Raw genomic sequence first — 22,370 nt, forward strand, 5'->3', positions numbered from 1 at the left:
AGGTTACAAAACCATCTCTAAAGAGTTTGGACTCCACCAATCAGATTGTGTACAAATGGAGGAAATTCAAGACCATTGTTACTCTCCCCAGGAGTGGTCGACCAACAAAGATCACTCCAACAACAAGACGTGTAATAGTCAGCGAGGTCACAAAGGACCCCAGGGTAACTTCTAAGCAACTGAAGGCCTCTCTCACACTGGCTAATGTTAATGTTCATGAGTTCACCATCAGCAGAACACTGAACAACAATGGTGTGCATGGCAGGGTTGCAAGGAGAAAGCCACTGCTCTCCAAAAAGAACATTGCTGCTCGTCTGCAGTTTTCTAAAGATCATGTGGACAGCCAGAAGGCTATTGGAAAAATGTTTTGTGGACGGATGAGACCAAAATAGAACTTTTTGGTTTAAATGAGAAGCATTATGTTTGGAGAAAGGAAAGCACTGCATTCCAGCATAAGAACCTTATCCCATCTGTGAAACATGGTGGTGGTAGTATCATGGTAGTATCATGCAGCCTTTTTTGCTGCATCTCGGTCAGGATGGCTTGCCATCATTGATGGAACAATGAATTCTGAATTATACCAGCGAATTCTATAGGAAAATGTCAGGACATCTGTCCATGAACTGAATCTCAAGAGAAGGTGGGTCATGCAGCACAAGTCGTTCTACCAAAGAATGGTTAAAGAAGAATAAAGTGAATGTTTTGGAATGGCCAAGTCAATGTCCTGACCTTAATCCAATCGAAATGTTGTGGAAGGACCTGAAGTGAGCAGTTCATGTGAGGAAACTCACCAACATCCCAGAGTTGAAGCTGTTCTTTATGGAGGAATGGGCTAAAATTTCTCCAAGCCGGTGTGCAGGACTGATCAACAGTTACTGGAAATGTTTAGTTGCAGTTATTGCTGCACAAGGGGGGTCACACCAGATACTGAAAGTAAAGGTTCACATACTTTTGCCACTCACAGATATGTAATATTGGATCATTTTCCTCAATAACTAAATGACCAAGTATAATATTTTTGTCTCATTTGTTTAACTGAGTTCTCTTTATCTTCTTTTAGGACTTGTGTGAAAATCTGATGATGTTTTAGGTCATATTTATGCAGAAATAGAGAAAATTCTAAAGGGTTCACAAACTTTCAAGCACCACTGTATGCTATGGCTGTTGCCAGTCAACAGATCTCACACCAGTGGGAGATTTTGGAGCAACTTGTTATGCAGTACTTTCCATCATAAAAACAGCAACCGAGGCTGATCATCCTTCCAGCACAGTTCCAGAGACTTGTAGAATCTATGCCAAGATGTACTGAAGCAGTTTATGTTGATTTGTGTGTGTGTGTGTGTGTGTGTGTGTGTGTGTTGTCATGTGTCTGTATACATCATATTACAACTGAAGGGTTTATTTCCAAAACGTGCTAAGTCCAGCTTTAAAAAAAAAAAAAATGCTTAAAAGCATTAAATGATCCAAAAATCTTGTTGTCTGTTGTAATAAATAAGTGTTACAATAAAAACCACTTAAGTCGAAATTTAGGAGCCGATGTAAAAATTATTTTGTTTCCAAAATCCCAAGTCCCAGCAGCTTCAAGGTCAAAAGTCCTTTTGGCAACAGATTCTCATTGGGTCATATGGATTTTCAGTTATTTTTTTTATATAATATTGAGTCTGGAGAGTAAAATACTCAGGGTGTCTTACAAAATGGTTTTGTAGCTTTACCAATTTTTTTTTTATATTAAATCAATCAATTTTACCATAAACATTAATGCAGCCCTGACTAACAGACCACAAGTCATCTTACATTGCTAGCACCTGACACATGTGACACTGATATTGGCCTATTCAGTGATATTCTATCCACATTCACTGGATATGAGCAATCGCACATTCTGATTGGCTACTCTACTACTAGGCTTATATACTGTGAGTAGAGAAAAACAAAATGGCGGAGCCTGTTGCTGAACCAACCAAGGACGATATAAAAACTCTATTTGAAAACAAAACCCCAAAAAGCAACAAAATATGGAATAAATTATTTGATGAAAAGAACGTAGATTTTTTTTATTTTTCAAGAATTATTATTATTATAGCATTTTTCACAAATTGCTCCTGTCATTTCACAGGTTTGCTTACATTCTAAGCGGTGTCGAACATTTTGTATAAAGTTTTTATTGATCGAATTTGCAAAAAAATTAATATAAAAACGCTCTGTTTCTCAAAATCCAGTGAACGTGAATACAATAAAACAGTTATCCTACTCAATCTCGTCGTAAATGGCTTATAGACAACTCAGCGCTACGCACCTCATCAGCTATCAGCTCATGTATGACTCGATTTCGTGGAATAACTTAAATATTGACAGTAATTGCACTGTTGCACATTCCCATTATTAGGGTGTTGACATTATGCATGAACTTTACTTTGAGTAAACATTTTTGAGAACTATATAAATTTCTCTCACTCACCATTTTGAAAATGTATCTGAAATATCTCAGTTACTTATACGAATATCTATTAGGTCCACCTTAGCACCTGTTTTATTCTCTGATTGTAATAAAATGGACTTAGCAGCTTCGGGAAATAAGCCCTTGAGTAATAAGGTGATAAAATTAGCATCTTAACCTGACAGTCAACTGCTTTAGAATAGATTATGTTTGTATTTAAAAAAAAAAAAAAAGACGGTGTAGAATATTACATCCATGATGACCTAACTTTGTTTTTAATGTAAATCATCCGAGTCATGTAATCGCAGACTTTTATGCAAATTCAGCAATTTTGATTTCACATTTTAGCATAACTAAATGTAGCCCTGCTGAGCACCTACTGTTTTTTTTTTTTGGTCAGACCAGAGTGTTTGGGAAAGCACGTTAACTGTCGCTGCAGCCGCATATTCATCCGTCTTTTATACTTTTGATATCTATTACTCTCCTCGTGTTAGTTTCATCACAGAAATAGGATATATACACTATACTAACCCTTTCAATGAGAGTACTGTGGAAAACACAAGCTTCCTCTTGACCTTGGGAGGAACGACATATTTCATATACACCATTACAGTCCATTCAATGACGTCTTTTAGGAATATTTATTTTATTGACAGTTTATCAACATGAAAAAATGCTACCTTTTGTTCCTCAAAGAGAACGCAGGGTAAAAACGGTGAGCCTCCATAGAAATGGCACAGTAAAAACAAAGTATTAAGGAGGCACTGACAGTCTCGATCTGCAGTTCATTTCAAATCTTTCAATGAGTCATGGTACAATGCACTTTTCAATACATCCTGTGAAGGTGAAAAAAAAAAGACAAAATGGTGCTTCAGTGCTTACATACATTTATAGTAAACAAAAGAAAGACCGTACAATAAATGCACAACAAATTTTTTGAAGAAGACAGCATTAACGTTGCATGTAGTAGCCTAATGTTTTGGCTTCTAGGCTACCAGAAGGAGTCATCGGGAGGACACGCCAATCTACAACAGTAAGTGCACAAAACCACTATTCATCTCGATGAACTGCAGCTTTTAGACACCATTTCAGTGGAATGGTGCAGTAGCAGACACAGTGGAAAACAGGTGTTGTGCAAACAGAGAAGCCTCAGTTTGAGTAACATCCTTTAGATACCAAGTCATGTTCAGTAGTGCTTTTGGTGGACTCGATAACAGAACCCTGCCGTGTTGCGATCAACTTTTTCAGGGAGGCCACTTCGGCCGACAGGTCAGCGATGCCTTTTTTCAAGTACAAGTTCTCCGACTCGGAGATGGCATAGCAGCCATCCTTAAGGTCTACAACGAGTTTGTTAGTCACAGGCCCAGGTGAATCAGGGCAAAGTCTGTTCTTGTAGCCATTTGGTGGAGCCTCTGTTTGATCTTTGTGCCAGTACTCAGGTTGTTGGATCCAGTCCTGGACGTTGTTTACCTGCAGGGAGAGCGGGCTAAGTGATGACTGGGTGTATTCAGGTGTAGATCCCTGTCCCATCTGGTAGCATGCTCGTGAAGACATGTCAATGGGCGAGGAGAACTTCCCAGATGAGTCATAGTCAGAATCAATAGCCTCGACTTTGATCTGGATGGCCCGGGCTTTGATGCGCAGCTTGTGGGGCAGAGCCGAAGCATGGGCATCTGGCACTTTTACAGCAGAGACAATCACGCTTTTTTGGTCAGCAGTGGATGGTGCCAGACCTTTGGGGACCTGTTGTTCATCTTCCCCATCTGATGACTTGCTCACGGTCCCATCGTCACCGTCAGAGGTACGGGGCGAGTCACTTGATGACCTGGTGAGCTGCAGGAATGGATTTGGCTGGGAGTAGCCTCCAGGGAAAGGACTATTCAGGTAATTTCTGTACAGTTCATACGGACTAGCTCGGTCTCTGGAGTAGTTGCTATTCTCCAAAGGCTCTTGCTTAATGATTTCCGGCGTCCTGCATGTGTTCATAGTGCTCGAGTCCGATCCGTCTGATAAGGTGCTGTGAGGTGAGTGCTTGATCACTGATATGCAGCTACTACTCAGGCACGATGGTTCAGCCTCTCTGGGGTAGGAACCTTTGATACCATCAGGGGGCACAAATTCCTGGTACAAGGCATTAGTAGACGTGGAGATCTTCTGCACCTCCTGAGCGTAGGCGGCCGAGCTCAACAGACCAAACTTCAGCTTGAGGGACAGAAGCTCAGCTTTGAGTGAGGCATTCTCCTCACCCAACGCCATCAACTTGTTCTCGAGCACCATGTCATTGAGCCGCCGCTTCTCCCGGGAGCGTTTCGCCGCCTCGTTGTTCTTGCGTCTCCGCTCCCAGTACAAAGTGTCCTTCTTCTCCTCCGGGATAAACTCCCGCTTTCTGCGACACATGTTCGGTTTGGCCTTGAAGGGTATGCTGGACAGCTTCTGATTGATCAAGTCTCTGTCTGTGCCTTGCAGGGCCATGGCTAAGACCAAGTCACCGTCTCCACTGTAGGACGGCTCTTTCTTTATGGCCTGCATGTTACACAATGATGTGATCCAGATTGCATAAACTCATTAGTTCTCACTTGTGTTGAGGAGACAAATAACCGTCATTATAAAGAAAGATGATATGCTAGAGATATCATGGGTGCCAAATAACGATTCCTGGTAGACCTGTTGAAAAGACACAAAGAAAACATTCTTAGAAATTAAATAACGTGAAAAAAAAAACTGGTTTGACTTTGATAAAGGCTGACATCAGGCATCCAAACAAGAAACTCTGCTTCCCGTAAGAAAAGCATGAGTCATCTATTACAAATTATTTTCTAAATTACAAACTTATTACAGGCAGTGTTTATTAGGTACACTTAAACCCAGACACCCGACAGTGGTTTATGACTAACACGACTTAATTGCACCCAAAAGAAAGTGAATAGCTTTCAGAAAGCTTTATTAAAAGTAAATAGCTGAATGAACTGTTTTACTCTCTATTAAATTTAATTTAACCAAATCATTGCAAAATGTCTCAGCCATATCATTTCTCTGATAATTACATTTTAGAAGTACTACGATTTTAAGTAATATACAAACTAATTCGGCGAATAAAATAACGATAAACTGCTATATCAATTTGCTATATGTTTATTTAAAATTTCAGGTTCAGTCTGTGTTATGAATGGGTATTTGTGAGCCAGGTTCACGGGCTAATGCCGGCAGTATGCTCGATACAGCAGCACATTGTGCTCTCGGTCTTTGAATTCCTCAGTGTTTCTGAGGCGTGACATCAGAGTCTGAGACAGGCTTGCTCCTGCCGCTGCCTCATTGACATTCGGTAAATTTGTCAGCTGATAAAGTAACATCATGCAAATTTTGCCGAGTTGCTGACACCCCACTGCTCACGATCACACAGTAACCTATTCCTCCATTGACTTGGTTGATTGCCCTCATTTTACACAGCATAACTAAATTACATATCTTGGCAGTTTGTTTGATATTCATCCCGTAGAATAAATGTATACACTTTTTCAGAAGTGCAAGTGGGTGGGTGGGAGAAATGTAACCATATGTTTTGGAAAGATTTGCATGTGACAGATAAATTTCTTCACACATTCTCATGCCAGGGGTAAAACAGTGCGAGAGGATTTTTTTTTTTCTGTATCTTTCTCAAAGTGGGGAGGCACGGTGGTGTAGTGGTTAGCGCTGTTGCCTCACAGCAAGAAGGTCCGGGTTCGAGCCCCGTGGCCGGCGAGGGCCTTTCTGTGCGGAGTTTGCATGTTCTTCCCGTGTCCGTGTGAGTTTCCTCTGGGTGCTCCGGTTTCCCCCACAGTCCAAAGACATGCAGGTTAGGTTAACTGGTGACTCTAAATTGACCGTAGGTGTGAATGTGAATGGTTGTCTGTGTCTATGTGTCAGCCCTGTGATGACCTGGCGACTTGCCCAGGGTGTACCCCGCCTTTCGCCCGTAGTCAGCTGGGATAGGCTCCAGCTTGCCTGCGACCCTGTAGGACAGGATAAAGCGGCTAGAGATAATGAGATGAGATGAGATCTTTCTCAAAGTGGTTAGGTGGAAAAATTACACATCAGTGAATCAATAAAAATACATGAATAATTAAAGCACAGAAAATGTAAATGGAAGAGGTGACCTCAAGGTGCTTTGTTCTAAAACGTCTCATAAAACTAAAAACATCTGGTAAAAATACTGCAATCTTTTTTTTCTGGTGTTATGTAATCTTTTGCATATTTTATTATTGTTGATTTGTTCATATTGTTTACATTGTAGACTATATGTAGGCATATATAATAACCTCATTTTATTGAGTGGAGCCTTACTAAAACTTTTTTTTTTAATTTTGTAAAATGCAAGCAACACTTTTGGATCTGTATTTGATATAGTGAACTTAATATAGCCATAGTGGTTAGCACTGTCGCCTCACAGCAAGAAGGTTCTGGGTCCAAGCCCAGTGACCAACGGGGTACTTTCTTTATGGAGTTTGCATGTTCTCCCCGTGTCTGTGTGGGTTTCCTCCAGGTGCTCCGGTTTCCCCCACAGTTCAAAGACATGCAGATTAGGTTAATCGGTGGCTCCAAATTAGCCGTAGGTGTGAATGGGAGTGTGAATGGTTGTTTGTCTCGATGTATCAGCCCTGCGATGATCTGGCGACTTGTCCAGGGTGTACCCCGCCTCTCGCCCATAGTCAGCTGGGATAGGCTCCAGCTTGCCTGCGACCCTGCAGAACAGGATAAGCGGCAACATAAATGGATGGATGGGGTTTAGAGTTAGGGTGGCACAGAGTTGCCTCACAGCAAGCAGGTACTGGGTTTGAACCTGCTGGTTGACTGAAGCCTTTCTGTGTGGCATTTGCGTGTTCTCCTCATACCTTTGAGGGTTTTGTCCAGGTGCTCTGGTTTCCTCCCACAGTCCAAAGACATGAAGATTAGTTCAACTGGCTACTCTAAACTGCCCACGAGTGTGAATGGCTGTCTGTTTTTCTGTATTAGCCCTGTAATAGATGCAACCTGTCCAGGGTTGTCCTGTACCCCACCTGTCACCTGATGTCAGCTTGGATTGCACCAGCTCACCAACAACCCAAATGGATAAGCAGCATCGGAAATGAATGTTCATACAGTTTACACTGTAGACTGCACGCAAGCCTGTATGATAACCTCATTTGAAGTTCAGTTGAAGTTTAGAGTCAACTCTGCGTGAACAAAGACAAAACGGTTTGTTTTGTTTGTTTGTTTTTCATTTGTCCAATCAGGGTACTATCCCCAATCTTCTTCTTTCAGCTGCTCCCGTTAAGGGTTGCCACAGCGGATCTGTTCCACATATTTGATTTGGCATAGGTTTTACACTGGATGCCCTTCCTGACGCAACCCTCCCCAATCTATCCAGGCTTTGGACTGGCACTAAGTACGCACTGGCTTGTGCTACCTCAGTGGTTGTGTACTTTACATAATCGGCTATGAGGTTTGAACCCGGAACCTTCTTTCTCTGAGGTGGCGCACTATCCCTAATCAGTGTGCCAAATTTGAAAACTTTTTACTGTATAGTTGTATGGGCTGCCGCAGACACTCTAGCCAGATGATGATGATGATGATGAAGAAGCAGAAAAGGTAGAAACACAGTAGGTGCGAAGGCGTCTTTTCTCCTCGACCTCCAAAAAAAATGGTTGGGTATTTTACATAATCGGCTATGAGGTTTGAACCCGGAACCTTCTTTCTCTGAGGTGGCGCACTATCCCTAATCAGTGTGCCAAATTTGAAAACTTTTTACTGTATAGTTGTATGGGCTGCCACAGACACTCTAGCCAGATGATGATGATCAAGAAGCAGAAAAGGTAGAAACACAGTAGGTGCGAAGGCATCTTTTCTCCTCGACCTCCAAAAAAAAATGGTTAGGTATTTAACATAATCGGCTATGAGGTTTGAACCCGGAACCTTCTTTCTCTGAGGTGGCGCACTATCCCTAATCAGTGTGCCAAATTTGAAAACTTTTTACTGTACGGTTGTATGGGCTGCCACAGACACTCTAGCCAGATGATGATGATGATGAAGAAGCAGAAAAGGTAGAAACACAGTAGGTGCAAAGGCGTCTTTTCTCCTTGACCTCTAAAAAAAAATGGTTGGGTATTTTACATAATCGGCTATGAGGTTTGAACCCGGAACCTTCTTTCTCTGAGGTGGCGCACTATCCCTAATCAGTGTGCCAAATTTGAAAACTTTTTACTGTACAGTTGTATGGGCTGCCACAGACACTCTAGCCAGATGATGATGAAGAAGAAGCAGAAAAGGTAGAAATGGTTGGGTATTTTACATAATCGGCTATGAGGTTTGAACCCGGAACCTTCTTTCTCTGAGGTGGCACACTATCCCTAATCAGTGTGCCAAATTTGAAAACTTTTTACTGTATGGTTGTATGGGCTGCCACAGACACTCTAGCCAGATGATAATGAAGAAGCAGAAAAGGTAGAAATGGTTGGGTATTTTACATAATCGGCTATGCGGTTTGAACCCGGAACCTTCTTTCTCTGAGGTGGCACACTATCCCTAATCAGTGTGCCAAATTTGAAAACTTTTTACTGTACAGTTGTATGGGCTGCCACAGACACTCTAGCCAGATGATGATGAAGAAGAAGCAGAAAAGGTAGAAATGGTTGGGTATTTTACATAATCGGCTATGAGGTTTGAACCCGGAACCTTCTTTCTCTGAGGTGGCACACTATCCCTAATCAGTGTGCCAAATTTGAAAACTTTTTACTGTATGGTTGTATGGGCTGCCACAGACACTCTAGCCAGATGATAATGAAGAAGCAGAAAAGGTAGAAATGGTTGGGTATTTTACATAATCGGCTATGAGGTTTGAACCCGGAACCTTCTTTCTCTGAGGTGGCGCACTATCCCTAATCAGTGTGCCAAATTTGAAAACTTTTTACTCTACAGTTGTATGGGCTGCCACAGACACTCTAGCCAGATGATGATGATGAAGCAGAAAAGGTAGAAATGGTTGGGTATTTTACATAATCGGCTATGAGGTTTGAACCCGGAACCTTCTTTCTCTGAGGTGGCACACTATCCCTAATCAGTGTGCCAAATTTGAAAACTTTTTACTGTACAGTTGTATGGGCTGCCACAGACACTCTAGCCAGATGATGATGATGATGATGATGATGATGATGAAGCAGAAAAGGTAGAAACACAGTAGGCATTTTTCTCCTTGACCTCCTAAATCAATAAAAAAATAAATAAAACAAACAAACAGTGTTTAAGTGTTGATTAAAAATGTTTGGATGCCCGCCCACCCTTTCAAATTATGCAACTGCGCTGCGCAGAGCGCCACTAAAACACTCCCATGACGTCATCCCTGGAGGTCGGTTACGCAAAAGGGTAACATTGAATCCGCGCTCTCTTTCCCCGGCACATTAAGCATTCTCTAAGTACTAGAATAAGGACTAAAATAGCTGATGTGGGCATTTTCAGCATACTAGAGAACAGTGATAAAGGGTTTCGACACAGATTATGGGAGGGATTTTTTTTTATGGCAATGACCTTCAACGGGCTTTCCGACCGGGGCGACGGCTTCAGAAGTGTCCATACCTGCAGCGTGGCAGCGATCGGGCTCATGTGGTGTCTTCCAGGATGTAACAAAAAGCAAAACACAAATAATAATATTTTTTAAAAAGAAAAAAAAAAAACACGCTAACTTAAGCTTATGTCGCAAATGGTTTTAAGTTCAGGTTCGGGTGTGTGCGCCTCCTGCGATCAGAGCGCAGAACAAAGGAATGCAAGCAGCCATCATCATCATCATCATCATTACACGTGGCTGAACAGAACCGAGACAATAAATAAAAACAAACTACGATCACCCGAACCATGCAACAGGAAGATTATCCAGACGAGTGGAACAAAAGAAGCAGCAGCAGCTTTGTTTTAGTTTAATCATCCTGCTTTGGCATCAACAAGGCGAGGGGTTCAGGTGTGCGCTTTGGGTTTTGGTAATCCAGTCACATCGCTCATGATCGGAGGGATTACTGACGCTCGTGTGGGTCCATTATTCAAATGTCAGGACATGCACAAGTCCAAAGAGTGATTTCAGGCAGTCCGAGCACAAGGCTTTCAACAATGCAGCACGTTGATGCTTTTTGACAGGCCGCTCCTACAAAGCGCTCCATAATCCCAGGAGGCATTCAGAGTTTGGTAAACAGACTACATTTTTAACGTGTTGTTAAATATTAACCACATGGAACCATAAAAGTCCTGAAACGCATTTATTAGAAAGTCAGGACTATTTCCTCCTCTTCTCACCCCCCAACACACACACACACACACACACACACACACACACACACACACACACACACACGCCCTCCCCAAGTGTTCATTCACTACCCAGATTCTTTTATTCTTCTATTTCTCTGGATTATAATCTGCAATAATAATAATAATAATAATAATGCGCCATATAAAGCTAATTCTGCTCTTTCATTCATTACGCGTCACCTAGAAGAGCAATAACACATGATTCACTTGTAATATAGTAGCAGGATATACTACTGTAGCTATATAAATCTATCCAGGCTGCGTTATGACTACGTGGACATGCGCTTTTAGATCCTGACCTTATTCCTGTTTTGTTTGAAAACAAATAAGTTACACAGACATTCGCATGTAAATCTATTAACATTCTGCCTGCAAGGAAATGACTAGCAATGAAGTAGAGAAACAAACAAACAAACAAACGGTGTAAATAGGCTATGGATCGAGGTGTATCCATCCACACCCACCAGCATGGAGCATGTTATGGGTCACTATGCCATTCAAACTGGAGTGGTCACATTTCCAACCTACGTGGTTCAAATGCTTAGGTGAAGTGAAGTGAAGTGAAGTGAAATGAAATGAAATGAAATGAAATGAAATGAAATGAAATGAAATGTGTGGTGTAAATAGTTAGAATGGTTCCAAATCAACACCAGATCCCATGCAGAGGATACAAGTTGGTGTGGAAATGAGATGCATTCATAATTCATAAGGATCAGCTCCATCCTAAATCAGAAAGTGTAATCAGAACAGTTACCATGTAACAGACAGACCATAAACAATCCAAACTCCACTGCTCACATCTAAAGAAAGAAAAACATTCCCCCTACCTTTAATTAGCACAAGCTCTGTTATGTATTCCGTAGAAGAAAACAGCTCAAGAATAAGTGTTTCATAAGCAGCACTGAAATTCCCTTAACGGTGAGGTAATGTTTCCCTGTTCCTCCTTTGCGTTTTCCTCCTGAACTGACTGCTGCCTCATGGATCTGTGTTAGTAGGTCACTGAAGAAGTGCATTGGCAGCGTGATGAGATTGACAGGCCTCTTGTCCAATCAGAACGCAGCATTTTCCGATTTGAACCAATGGTTCTTTTTTTTTCTCCTGGATATACTGGGAATCTAATGCAAATGAATGAGCTCGACTTGGGGCTCTACTCTACTGTATGCTGAGATAGCCAGAGTGACCTGATGAAGTGCTGCATTTTTTTTTTTTTAAAGACAGACACTCAAGGACAGATGAAATTAAAAAGCATATATTCATACACAAAAACGTTCAGGTCAAATTTAAAGACAAGTCAAGAAAAATGTCAACATGTGGTTAATGTAATTAACAAACAAACAAAAAAAAGCTGTGAGATTACATCATGGTCACGTGGCTTCTTTTGTAGGCTAATTATACAACTCAAAATCATTCTATAACTCCTGCATAGATTACAAATACCATTGTGTTGAAGGTATTTTAAGCACTATAGTCATATTCTGAAGTCAGTGTGTGTGTGTGTGTGTGTGTGTGTTGTTGTTGTTATTGTTTTAATGACAAGCTGTGTCACTCTAAGGTCATTCAGTTCCTGAAGTTCTTACAGAAACAGCAATGGCGCCCTCTTGTGTCCAAGAAACACAGCACGTGATCACTTCTTTATTCCCATTCTTGTGTGGTGAGCCTCCTGCTGTTTCAGGAGGAAAAGCAAGTCCCTATAATAAAGAGTAAATTAGAATCGTCTCAGGAGCCTAATATCTTTGAAAGTCATTTCATACGTAAGCCAGGTTAGTCAGTAAGCTATAAAAATGGAGTCAGTGAAACTTGAACTGAACGTGCTTCGAAAATACTCTATTAAAACCTAATGAGGTCAGAGAGCATGCATCATTGGAAAATCAACTTTTATAGACTCCAGTCTATAGCTCAGGCTAGTGATTTATCACCTAAAAGCATATGAAAGTGTTGCACAAACGCGTTTCATGCAAATAACTCAGAGAGCTGATGATCTGAGCATGAAATAAAACTAAGTAGGAATGTGCAGGTCAGTAGGTCACGCTGCACACTCATTGCGCATGCGCAGGAAAAGTAGGCTACCAAATGCCATAGGGTTGTGTAAGAGCCTTTTGAGTTTTTTTGTTTTGTTGATACAATCACAAGGCACTGTTAGCAAAGTTGTGTTTTCACTGCTCATTGAATTCAAACAGGCGTAAGACAAACCATAGCCTAATCACTCCAAGCAACATGGCTTATAAATAATGTCTAATGTCAAATAAAGACCTAATATGTTCAGGATTTTTTAAAAAAAGGCTATGGTTTAATAAATAGAATATTATTGTACACATTTAAATAGACTAGTTTGTAAAATATAAGCTTATCTGTGATTTGTTTCCAGATAAAAAGGTTTGAGATTTAGATAAAGCCAGTAATATATTTATTATACTTTAATAGGTTGCAGTGCACCAGTACCCAACTTCATTACTTAAGTCAAAGTACAGATCCCGCTGGTCAAATGTTACTCCGATACAAGTGAAAGTTTTCCAGTCAAAGTTTTTTAAAGTACTGAAGTACTTGCTTTTAAAAATACTTAAGTATTAAAAGTACATTTTCTGTCAACGCATCGTTGTATTATTGCCACAACGCTTACAAAACCTAACGCCGTTACTAAAGACAGAGATGTGAATTCACGAAATGAACACATGCTGTGCCATCATGGTGGTTTAACGTTAAGCTAGCTAGTCAGTGACGCGCCACCTGACGTGCTAGCAAACTCTTTCAAACTTGAAATCATATTGGGTAGCTAATGCTACTAGAAAAGAAAGATTTCTACATTGTTTATTTGGCAAGATCATGCGAAAACATATTTCTGAAAGGACTTCAGATAAGTTGACGTTATTCATGTTAGCGTAACTCCATTTTTACATGCTAACTAACAGTGTCCAAGTAAACTAGCTATATGTAAACGTTAGCCGTGAACAAGGTGATGGCAACTTGGCGGGCAAATCCATAGAAAGTCATTTGACTAACCAGACTGCACAGCTATGTTTGCAATGTTATCGCTAGCTCTAAAAGCACAGACAACTTCACTACAAGCTTTCTCTTGGAATAAAACGTTTATATACCTTAATGTGCTTCTGCAGGTTGGACGGCGAGTTTTTGTAGGCCGTGACATGGTTCGTTTTCGTTAAACGAAGCAAATATTCAAAACGAAACGAATCTTTAACCCTTTCAGAAAACTGAAACATGGAGTCATGGGCCATGGGTGTGTATGCGTTCCCCAGAAGAACCACCTCCTTCCATTCTGCCATCAACTGATCGTGTTCAAATAACGCTGCTGAGAAATCACTGAACTTGATTTTATACAGTCTATGGATGTGATGGCACTCTAGTGATTACTGACAGGCTGTCTCAGTGTCACCTGGGGGAAAAAACAAGCACGTTTTAGAAAAGAAAAGAAAAAACATCCACTTTCAAAGCTGTGTCATAGTAAAGAAGAAGAAACCTTTATTTGTCACATGCACACTTCAAGCACAGTGAAATTCATCCTCTGCATTTAATCCATCTGAAGCAGTGAACACACACACAGAACAGTGGGCAGCCACACCAGAGCACCCGGGGAGCAATCAGGGGTCAGGTACCTTGCTCAAGGGCACTTCAGCCCAAGGCCACCCCACGTTAACCTAACTGCATGTCTTTTGGACTGTAGGGGAAACCGGAGCACCCGGAGGAAACCCACGCAGACACGGGGAGAACATGCAAACTCGACACAGAAAGGCCCTCGCCTTTAGTAACAAGGACCTTGATAAAAATGTAGTGGAGTGAAAAGTATGATATTTGTCTAACTTTTCTGTTTAAAAGTATGATATTTGTCTTTCAAATGTAGTGAAGTTAAAGGCATAAGTTAAAAAGAAATACTCAAGTAAAGTACAGATACTCAAAAAGTGTACTTAAGAAACCTTTATTTGTCACATGCACACTTCAAGCACAGTGAAATTCATCCTCTGTATTTAACCCATCTGAAGCAGTGAACACACGCACACACCCAGAGCAGTGGGCAGCCACACCAGAGCGCCCGGGGAGCAGGTACCTCGCTCAAAGGCACCTCAGCCCAAGGCCGCCCCACGTTAAACTATAAGTGCATGTTTTTGGATTGTAGGGGAAACCAGAGCACCCGGAGGAAACCCACGCAGACACGGGGAGAACATGCAAACTCCACACAGAAAGGCCCTCGCCGGCTGCTGGGTTCGAACCCGGAGCCTTCTTGCTGTGAGGCGACCGTGCTAAATCCAGTAAATCTACTGAGTTACTGTCTCAGTGCACTATGTCCAACTTAGGATCATGTGCATCCTGTTCAATCCTATCCTATGAGAAGACGAATACAAAGCAGAATCTGTAGTCAAAAGTCTTTATTTGTAAGTAAATCCGTACATACCAAAAAAAAACCTGGGTTACTTCATATGGTTAAGTTTTCTATACACAGCATCTTGACTAAATGAGAATCCTGTTGGCTAGATGATAACGTGTGGTGCAGATCATTCAGGGCCCACACTGGTCTGTTTATTCCTGGATATAATGAGAAATCCCGGGTGAGAAGAGCGCGCGCTCTCCGCCGCGCCGCGCTAATTTATTCACCTTGTAGCGCAGTTTGTGCGGCAACAACGGCGAGGTCGAGACCCGTTCTGCCTCTTTGACCATTTCAACTTCTTTGCAAAGCTCTTTGGGCTCAGTCAGGAAGGAAGGTTGATCTCCGTAGGTTGCATTCGTGCGCGTATGAGCGGCGCATCTGGGTGTGCTTCCTGCAGGACGTTGGTAACCAGGTACCATTTCATTCAGAGAGAAAAGTGCAGAGTTTGGGTGCACGTTCACAGGAGGATGCGCATGACCTTGACCCCGACTCCGACTCCATGCTCTCGGAGTAAGTGCATAGGGGATGTTCCTGCACGCGCTTGGTGGATCACTGGGCGCATGGATGCGCAGGTATCCATCTCTCTGGCGCGCGTTGTCGACAGCAGGGAAGGAAGCAGCAGATGATGATGATGATGATGATGATGATGCAGAGAAGCTTTGCATTCTCGGAAAATGCACCGAGTCGTAGGCAGAACTGAAGTCACACCGAGCGTAATGAGGCGCACGGTTTGCTCCTGGGAAGCTCACCAGAGCGCGCAAGTAAGAGTCTCGGGACAGCTCTGGGGCAGGATCTATGAAAGAAGCATCGTAGGAAGAGGTTTGGTTGCCAGTCCCGTGATAATTAATAGCCGACAGCGTCGCTTTGAGTTTCTCGTTTTCCCGCAGGAGTTGGAGCGCGCGTTCTTCCAGGAGCCGCTCTTCCATGCGCCGGCGCTCCCGCGACCTCTTGGCCGCCTCGTTGTTGCGACTGCGCTTCATCCAGTAGTTGTCATCTTTCAGCTCGTCCGGCGTAAACTCTCTTTTCCGACGTCTTGGGACGTTTGCCTTTACCGTTAAATCGCATTTAAATCCGTGATCGCAGTTCCAATGGCACTCATAAGTGTTTGGTGGAGAACAGCACGCGCTGGACGACATCGTGGCACCTTGCACAAATTCACTTCATCTGATGCACAAGGTGCGAAGATTTTAAACCAAAGTTCCAGGGGGGAAGAACAACAACCCATAAGCCTATAGAACAATGAAGCCTAGGTTAGTCACACCTCTTTTCTGAGTACAAAAACGCCCACTGTGCAAGCTTCACATTTACCTTCAGAGCTCATTAACTCCTTTCTTCTAGTTTATACCTGGAACTGTGCATTTAGCTGGGTGGTAGGTGGCACGGTGGTGGTCGCCTCACAGCAAGAAGGTTCCGGGTTCGAACCCAGTGGCCGGCGAGGGCCTTTCTGTGCGGAGTTTGTATGTTCTCCCCGTGTCTGCGTGGGTTTCCTCTGGGTGCTCCAGTTTCCCCCACAGTCCAAAGACATGCAGGTTAGGGTGACGGCTGAGGTGCCCACTGCTCTGGGTGTGTGTGTGTTCACTGCTTCAGCTGGATTAAATGCAGAGGATGAATTTCACTGTGCATGTGACGAATAAAGGGTGTGAACAGGGACATTTATAAACTTATCAGGGGGTCACTGTAGTCTCTCCTGGGTTCGAGCCCAGTGGTGTGGAGTTTGCATGCTCTCTCCGGTTTCCCCTACAGACATGCAGGTTAGGTTAATTGGTGGCTGTGAGTGCGAATGGTCATTTGTCTCTATATGTCAGCCCTGCGATGACCTGGTGACTTGTCCAGGGTGTACCCCGCCTCTCGCCCATAGTCAGTTGAGTTGGGATAGGCTACAGATAATGTAGGGATGGATAAACTTATCAGACAGGTTATGTGAAGCTCTCTGGCACTCCTTAAGGAGTTCTCATCATGTGCCTCTTTTATTCTTGTATGGACAATTATAATTAAAACACAATGACACATCACTCCAGTTATTTAGACTCTGGACATCGGAGGATCCATCCATTATCTGTAGCCGCTTATCCTGTCCTACAGGGTCGCAGGCAAGCTGGAGCCTATCCCAGCTGACTATGGGCGAGAGGCGGGGTATACCCTGGACAAGTCGCCAGGTCATCGCAGGGCTGACACATAGACACAGACGACCATTCACACTCACATTCACACCTACGGTCAATTTAGAGTCACCAGTTAACCTAACTGCATGTCTTTGGACTGTGGGGGAAACCGGAGCACCCGGAAGAAACCCATGCAGACATGGGGAGAACATGCAAACTCCGCACAGAAAGGTCCTCGCCGGCCACGGGGCTCGAACCCAGGACCTTCTTGCTGTGAGGAGACAGTGCTAACCACTACATCACCGTGCCGCCCCTATCCATTATCCGTAACCACTTATCCTGTGCAGGATCGTGAGCAAGCTGGAGCCTATCCCAGTTGACTATGGCTGACAGGCGGGGTACACCCTGGACAAGTTGCCAAATCATCACAGGATGATCTGATACATAGAGACAACCATTCACACTCACATTCACACCTATGGTCAATTTAGAGCCACCAATTAACCTAACCTGCATGTCTTTGGACTGTAGGGGAAACCCACGCAGACACGGGGAGAACATGCAAACTCCACACAGAAAGGCCCCCGTTGGCCCCTGGGCTTGAACCCAGAACCTTCTTGCTGTGAGGCGACAGTGTATAACCATCATGCCACCCACATCTGAGGGTAGTGTATCAAATTCATTCAGTGTTCAATCAATTAAAGGTCATTTGCATTAACTTCATTAAAATGCTTCAAAGAGAGATTGTAGAGATTAAAAAAAAACACAATATAATCCAATATTTCACCTATCATTTTATTTGACACTCCCTCTTCCTGCACATACAGAATATATGATTAATTTCTGTTATAACAGTTTGGTAAAAAAAAAAAGCAAATATCTGGTTTTAAACTAAATTTACGTAATATCACTGGCTAAACACAATTATCTGAAAGAGAGACAAGAAAAAATTAAAATCATTTTCTTTAAGAGAATCAATGCTATAAATTACAAATCTTTACAACAGAGTTTCAACCTTAAAAACAAGTATTTTTAAAAAAAAAATCACACAAAGATTTTGGCGCTGATAATATGTAAGGCAGTTTAGCACTGAATGTGTTGCATAGTTTTGAATCTGTCAGTTAAAATACGTGCTTTGTTATATTAACCCTGTGGCCACATTTGGTTTCAGTGGGACATAAAAAAAAGTAAGCTTTAACGTCGTAAACATGGTAAGTCTCATTCTCATTATGTCTACGAATGAGATACACATAAGGCACCTTAGATTGCCTAACCATTCCTATATAATGGTTTGAAGTGGAAAAAACTCAGAATGCTAATCAGATGAATTGATGGCAACTACAGAAATCCACATAAAAAGATACAATGGTCCATGTTGCACAGCAACAGTAAGAACTCAAATTCTTCTGAATGGCTTTGCAACAAATTTGATTTAAAAAAAAAAGAAAAGAAAAGAACACTGTCAGTGTGTCACATCAACAACCCACCTAATGTCAAAAGGTGAGCAGTTAGATTCTTCATTGCAGCTGAAAAGCAGCATAAGGGTACAGCCGTCAACAGACCTAGAGGTATAGCCTCCCAAAGTAGAAAAGTTGTTTTAGGGACTGCCATGTAACCCATAAATAACATTCAGTTTTTGTCTCAAGCAATGATTTCCCTTCACTGTGTGGTTAAGCTGGCAGAAGCTACAAAGTCACACTTCAGAGAACAGCTCTCGCTGATATTGGGTCCCAAAAGGCTGCCTATGCCTCTGAATGCATCTCATTGTCATCAATCTGTGGGCTGTCATTGTCCCCTAGAAGCTCTGTTTCAGGGACAGATGTGTCTTCATTGTGCAGGCCATTCTGGGAAGCTCCATCAGCTATGTTGTCCTCAGCTGCCTTCGCGTCCTCACTCAGCAGGCCGGTCTTCTCTGTGCCGGATGCATTGGATGGTGCTGTGGTGACGTAACCTGTGCTGGTAGAGCCACTGCCACTGTGGTGTGATCCTGCCTTAGGTACCATCTGTGGGTGCATCTGCTGTGAGGGCATCTGCATAGGGATCTGCATGGGGTAGAAGTTCTGGAGGTATGGATAAGCAGGCACAGGCTGGTAACCGTTGACGGGGATGTAAAGCTGGGGTGGTACCATAGGCCTCATCTGGCCCTTCATAGGCATAAACTGGGGCTGTGGGAAAGGGGAGGTCTTCTTGGGGGTGACGAAGCGGGCAGCACTGATATTGCTGACAGGGCTTGTGCTCAGAGAGCTGGTCTGGGTGGTGTTGCTCGCCCCAGAGGTTTGCGCTGAGCTATTGTAGTTGGACAAGCTTTCCCATGTGCGCAAGCGTGCATGGATGTCCTTGAACCGTGGCCGGCGTGCTGGGAATTCATTCCAGCACTCCAGCATGAGAGTGTAGATCCAGGAAGGGCAGTCATCAGGGCAGGACAGGACTTGTCTGTTACGTACCATCTCAATTACATCTTGGTTGGAGTAGCCACAATAGGGCTGCAGGCCATAGCTGAAGATCTCCCACAACACCACACCATAGGACCAGATATCCGAGTCAGTGGAGAACTTGCCGTACATTATGGCCTCTGGGGACATCCAACGGATAGGAAAGGGACTGTTGCCCATCAGTTTGTAGTAGTCAGCAGAGTAGACCTCACGGAACAGACCGAGGTCAAGAATCTTTACGTTCAGTTTGTCACAAACCAGGATGTTTCGAGCAGCCAGATCTTTGTGGACAACATGATGACTGGACAGGTACTCCATCCCAGCTGCCACTTGAGTGACAATGTGTAGGAAGTCAGCCTGCTCAAGAGCTGACTTGACTGTTTTGTCATCATCAGAGCTGCCTACATCGGAGTGGGGTGAGCGCATAACCAGGAACTCATGAAGGTCACCGTGGCCTGAGTAGCTGAAAATCATGCTCATGGGCTGCTCTTTGATCACCACACCCAGGAGGCACACAATGTTTGGGTGCTGGAGTCGGGAACGGAGCGTAGCCTCATGACGGAACTCTTCTTGCAGTGTTCCCTCATCCTTGTCTTTGACTGTTTTAATGGCCACCACCTGGGTCTGCTCTCCTGGGACTGTGCCATAGAGGTGACCTTTGTAGACCTTTCCAAAGCGGTCCTCTCCAAGCTCTTCCATGAAGCGTACAGCTGATAGGTTGATTTCTCGGAGTTTTGCCTGACAGGAAAAGGTCATACAGACTTACATATTATTAAAGTATGCAACTTTGGTAGAATAAAATGAAATGGAAGTGAAGTTCTTCATGTTAGCAACACACTTGTTTAGTCCTGAAAGACGTTCTGAGTGGAGAACACTACTGTATGACAACGAGTTGCTTGTCAAGCCCATTACAGAATACGACTGATTATCACGACACTGCAGAGTACTAGAGTATCGCGTCTAGTTATATTATGTTGACCCAATTTAGAGTATGTTCAGTTTCAGAATAACAAAATGATGCCTAGCTTAAGGGTGTAACTATTGGACTAGTGAGAATAATACCTGATGCTTGTGCTGGTTGAGGAGTGGCATCTCCATGTCTTGGCTGGGAGAGGCAGCAAGTTGCCGACGAGGGGGCGTGTCGACTGACTCCTTCTGCTTGTTACGGCACATGCACACCAGGAAGAACAAGCAGGCAATGACCAATGGGATCGCGATACTGGGGATGAGGATGTACAGTATCTCCTTTTTCATCTTTTCAGGGGGCTCTGGAGTTCAAAACAATGACACATCAATTAACACTGAGTAAATAGGCTGTACAGAAGTCTTTAATATGTAGAACTGTTTTATTGTTTATTAATCATGACTGGAGGTTCTACTTACTGCATTGACGGACATCACATAGATCGACCCTCACACGGGGATCGAGAGTGAAACACCACGGAGCCTCCAGGTGTCCTCCCGGGTTTCTGCAGAAGTTGTGCCCCCCTCTGAGCTCTGGGTATTCTGTCGGGGTCAGATGATGGCTGTGGGGGTATTGGGTAGTCCAGGGCTGACACTGGTGGCCAGATTTTGTTATACTGACAGTGCCTCTGTAATTGGCACCACTCTCATTGTAACAGCTATGATCTGGGGGAGAATCTTTCACAAGGATTTAAAATTAGGGAGCAGAAATGAACAAACATGAACAAACAAAGCAAAACAAATAAACCAAGATACCCCAAGACACCCCAATCCAAGGACCACTAGAGGGCTCTCTTGATTCATCCATCCATCATATTCATTATAATACTCATTACATTCATCATCTACTAGCTTTTAGTATAAATACACAGGTGCTTATAGAAAATCACGCGCGCTGATTGGTTGAGCGATTCAGACTATTTCTCAATAATCACTTCGAGTGACTTGGGAAAATGGCGGCCAATCGCTTCATCACCGTAAGTGAGGAAGAATTACAAATTATGAAAGAAAATGCTGTTCCTAAAAGCACTAAAGATGCTATGAAGTTTGGTCTAAAACTATTCAAAGGTAAGGTGGAATTATGATTTATTTCATCAATTTCAAAACAAAATATTTTATGTGACACGGCATGGATAAGTAACAATCCTGTGCTGCGCCTTTATTACATTTGCATGCTGTTTCTGAAGTTTGAAATATATATATATTTTTCAATAATCACCTGCGTATTTATGCTAAAACAATTATTCGCCTCGGGCTCAGTGAATATCAGTGATTATTATAAATACAGGCCACTTTTTCCATGGAATAAAAACAGCTCCTGAGACAACTCCTTTGTCCCTCATGCCATCAGACTGTACAACTCCTCTCTGGGGGGGAGGAGGGGGAACAGGAGGACAGAGGATGGGAAGGAGCAGTAGCCTAGCCTGACAATAAGCAATACCGGACAATGCGCAATATAATGTGCAATATAAAGTGCAATATCTTTCCTGCTCCCCCACACACACACTTACCCTAACCCCACTTCTCCCCCTTTCCCCCTCCCCCCTTCCCCATATCTTATTCTTTTATATTTGTATATGTAAATACTTAATTTATCTAGAAGTTTTCTCTATTTCTTTTCTCTGTTTATCTGTAATGATGCTGCTGGAACCTTAATTTCCCTGAGGGAACCCTCCCAAGGGGATCAATAAAGTTTTATCTAATCTAATCTAATCTAATCTAATCTAATCTAATCTAATCTAATCTAATCTAAT

At 42.9% G+C, this 22,370-nt stretch overlaps 2 protein-coding genes across 3 annotated transcripts in view; both read right to left on the minus strand.

The window, feature by feature from the left end:
• Positions 1–3,064: 3,064 nt before the first annotated feature.
• Positions 3,065–11,733, minus strand: nfil3 (nuclear factor, interleukin 3 regulated). Its single transcript, XM_060909564.1, has 2 exons — positions 11,572–11,733; positions 3,065–5,101 (listed from the first exon to the last, which is right to left on the minus strand). Exon 2 carries the CDS (start codon positions 4,964–4,966, stop codon positions 3,587–3,589), a length of 1,380 nt encoding a protein of 459 aa, XP_060765547.1. The 5' UTR covers positions 4,967–5,101; positions 11,572–11,733; the 3' UTR covers positions 3,065–3,586.
• A 6,269-nt stretch (positions 11,734–18,002) lies between these two features.
• The window catches only part of ror2 (receptor tyrosine kinase-like orphan receptor 2), a 193,379-nt gene continuing 189,011 nt past the window's right edge, over positions 18,003–22,370 (minus strand). Inside the window, exons 7-9 of one of the 2 annotated variants that reach the window (XM_060909142.1) lie at positions 21,037–21,282; positions 20,716–20,921; positions 18,003–20,391 (exon numbers count right to left, since the gene is read on the minus strand). In XM_060909142.1, coding sequence (XP_060765125.1) covers positions 18,964–20,391; positions 20,716–20,921; positions 21,037–21,282 — 1,880 coding nt within the window. In that variant the 3' untranslated portion in view covers positions 18,003–18,963. Of the gene's footprint in view, positions 20,392–20,715; positions 20,922–21,036; positions 21,295–22,370 lie in introns of both variants that reach the window. The other variant, XM_060909141.1, reaches the window with a different exon arrangement.

This window comes from Neoarius graeffei, chromosome 25, assembly GCF_027579695.1.
Source record: "Neoarius graeffei isolate fNeoGra1 chromosome 25, fNeoGra1.pri, whole genome shotgun sequence".
Classification (NCBI taxonomy): domain Eukaryota; kingdom Metazoa; phylum Chordata; class Actinopteri; order Siluriformes; family Ariidae; genus Neoarius; species Neoarius graeffei.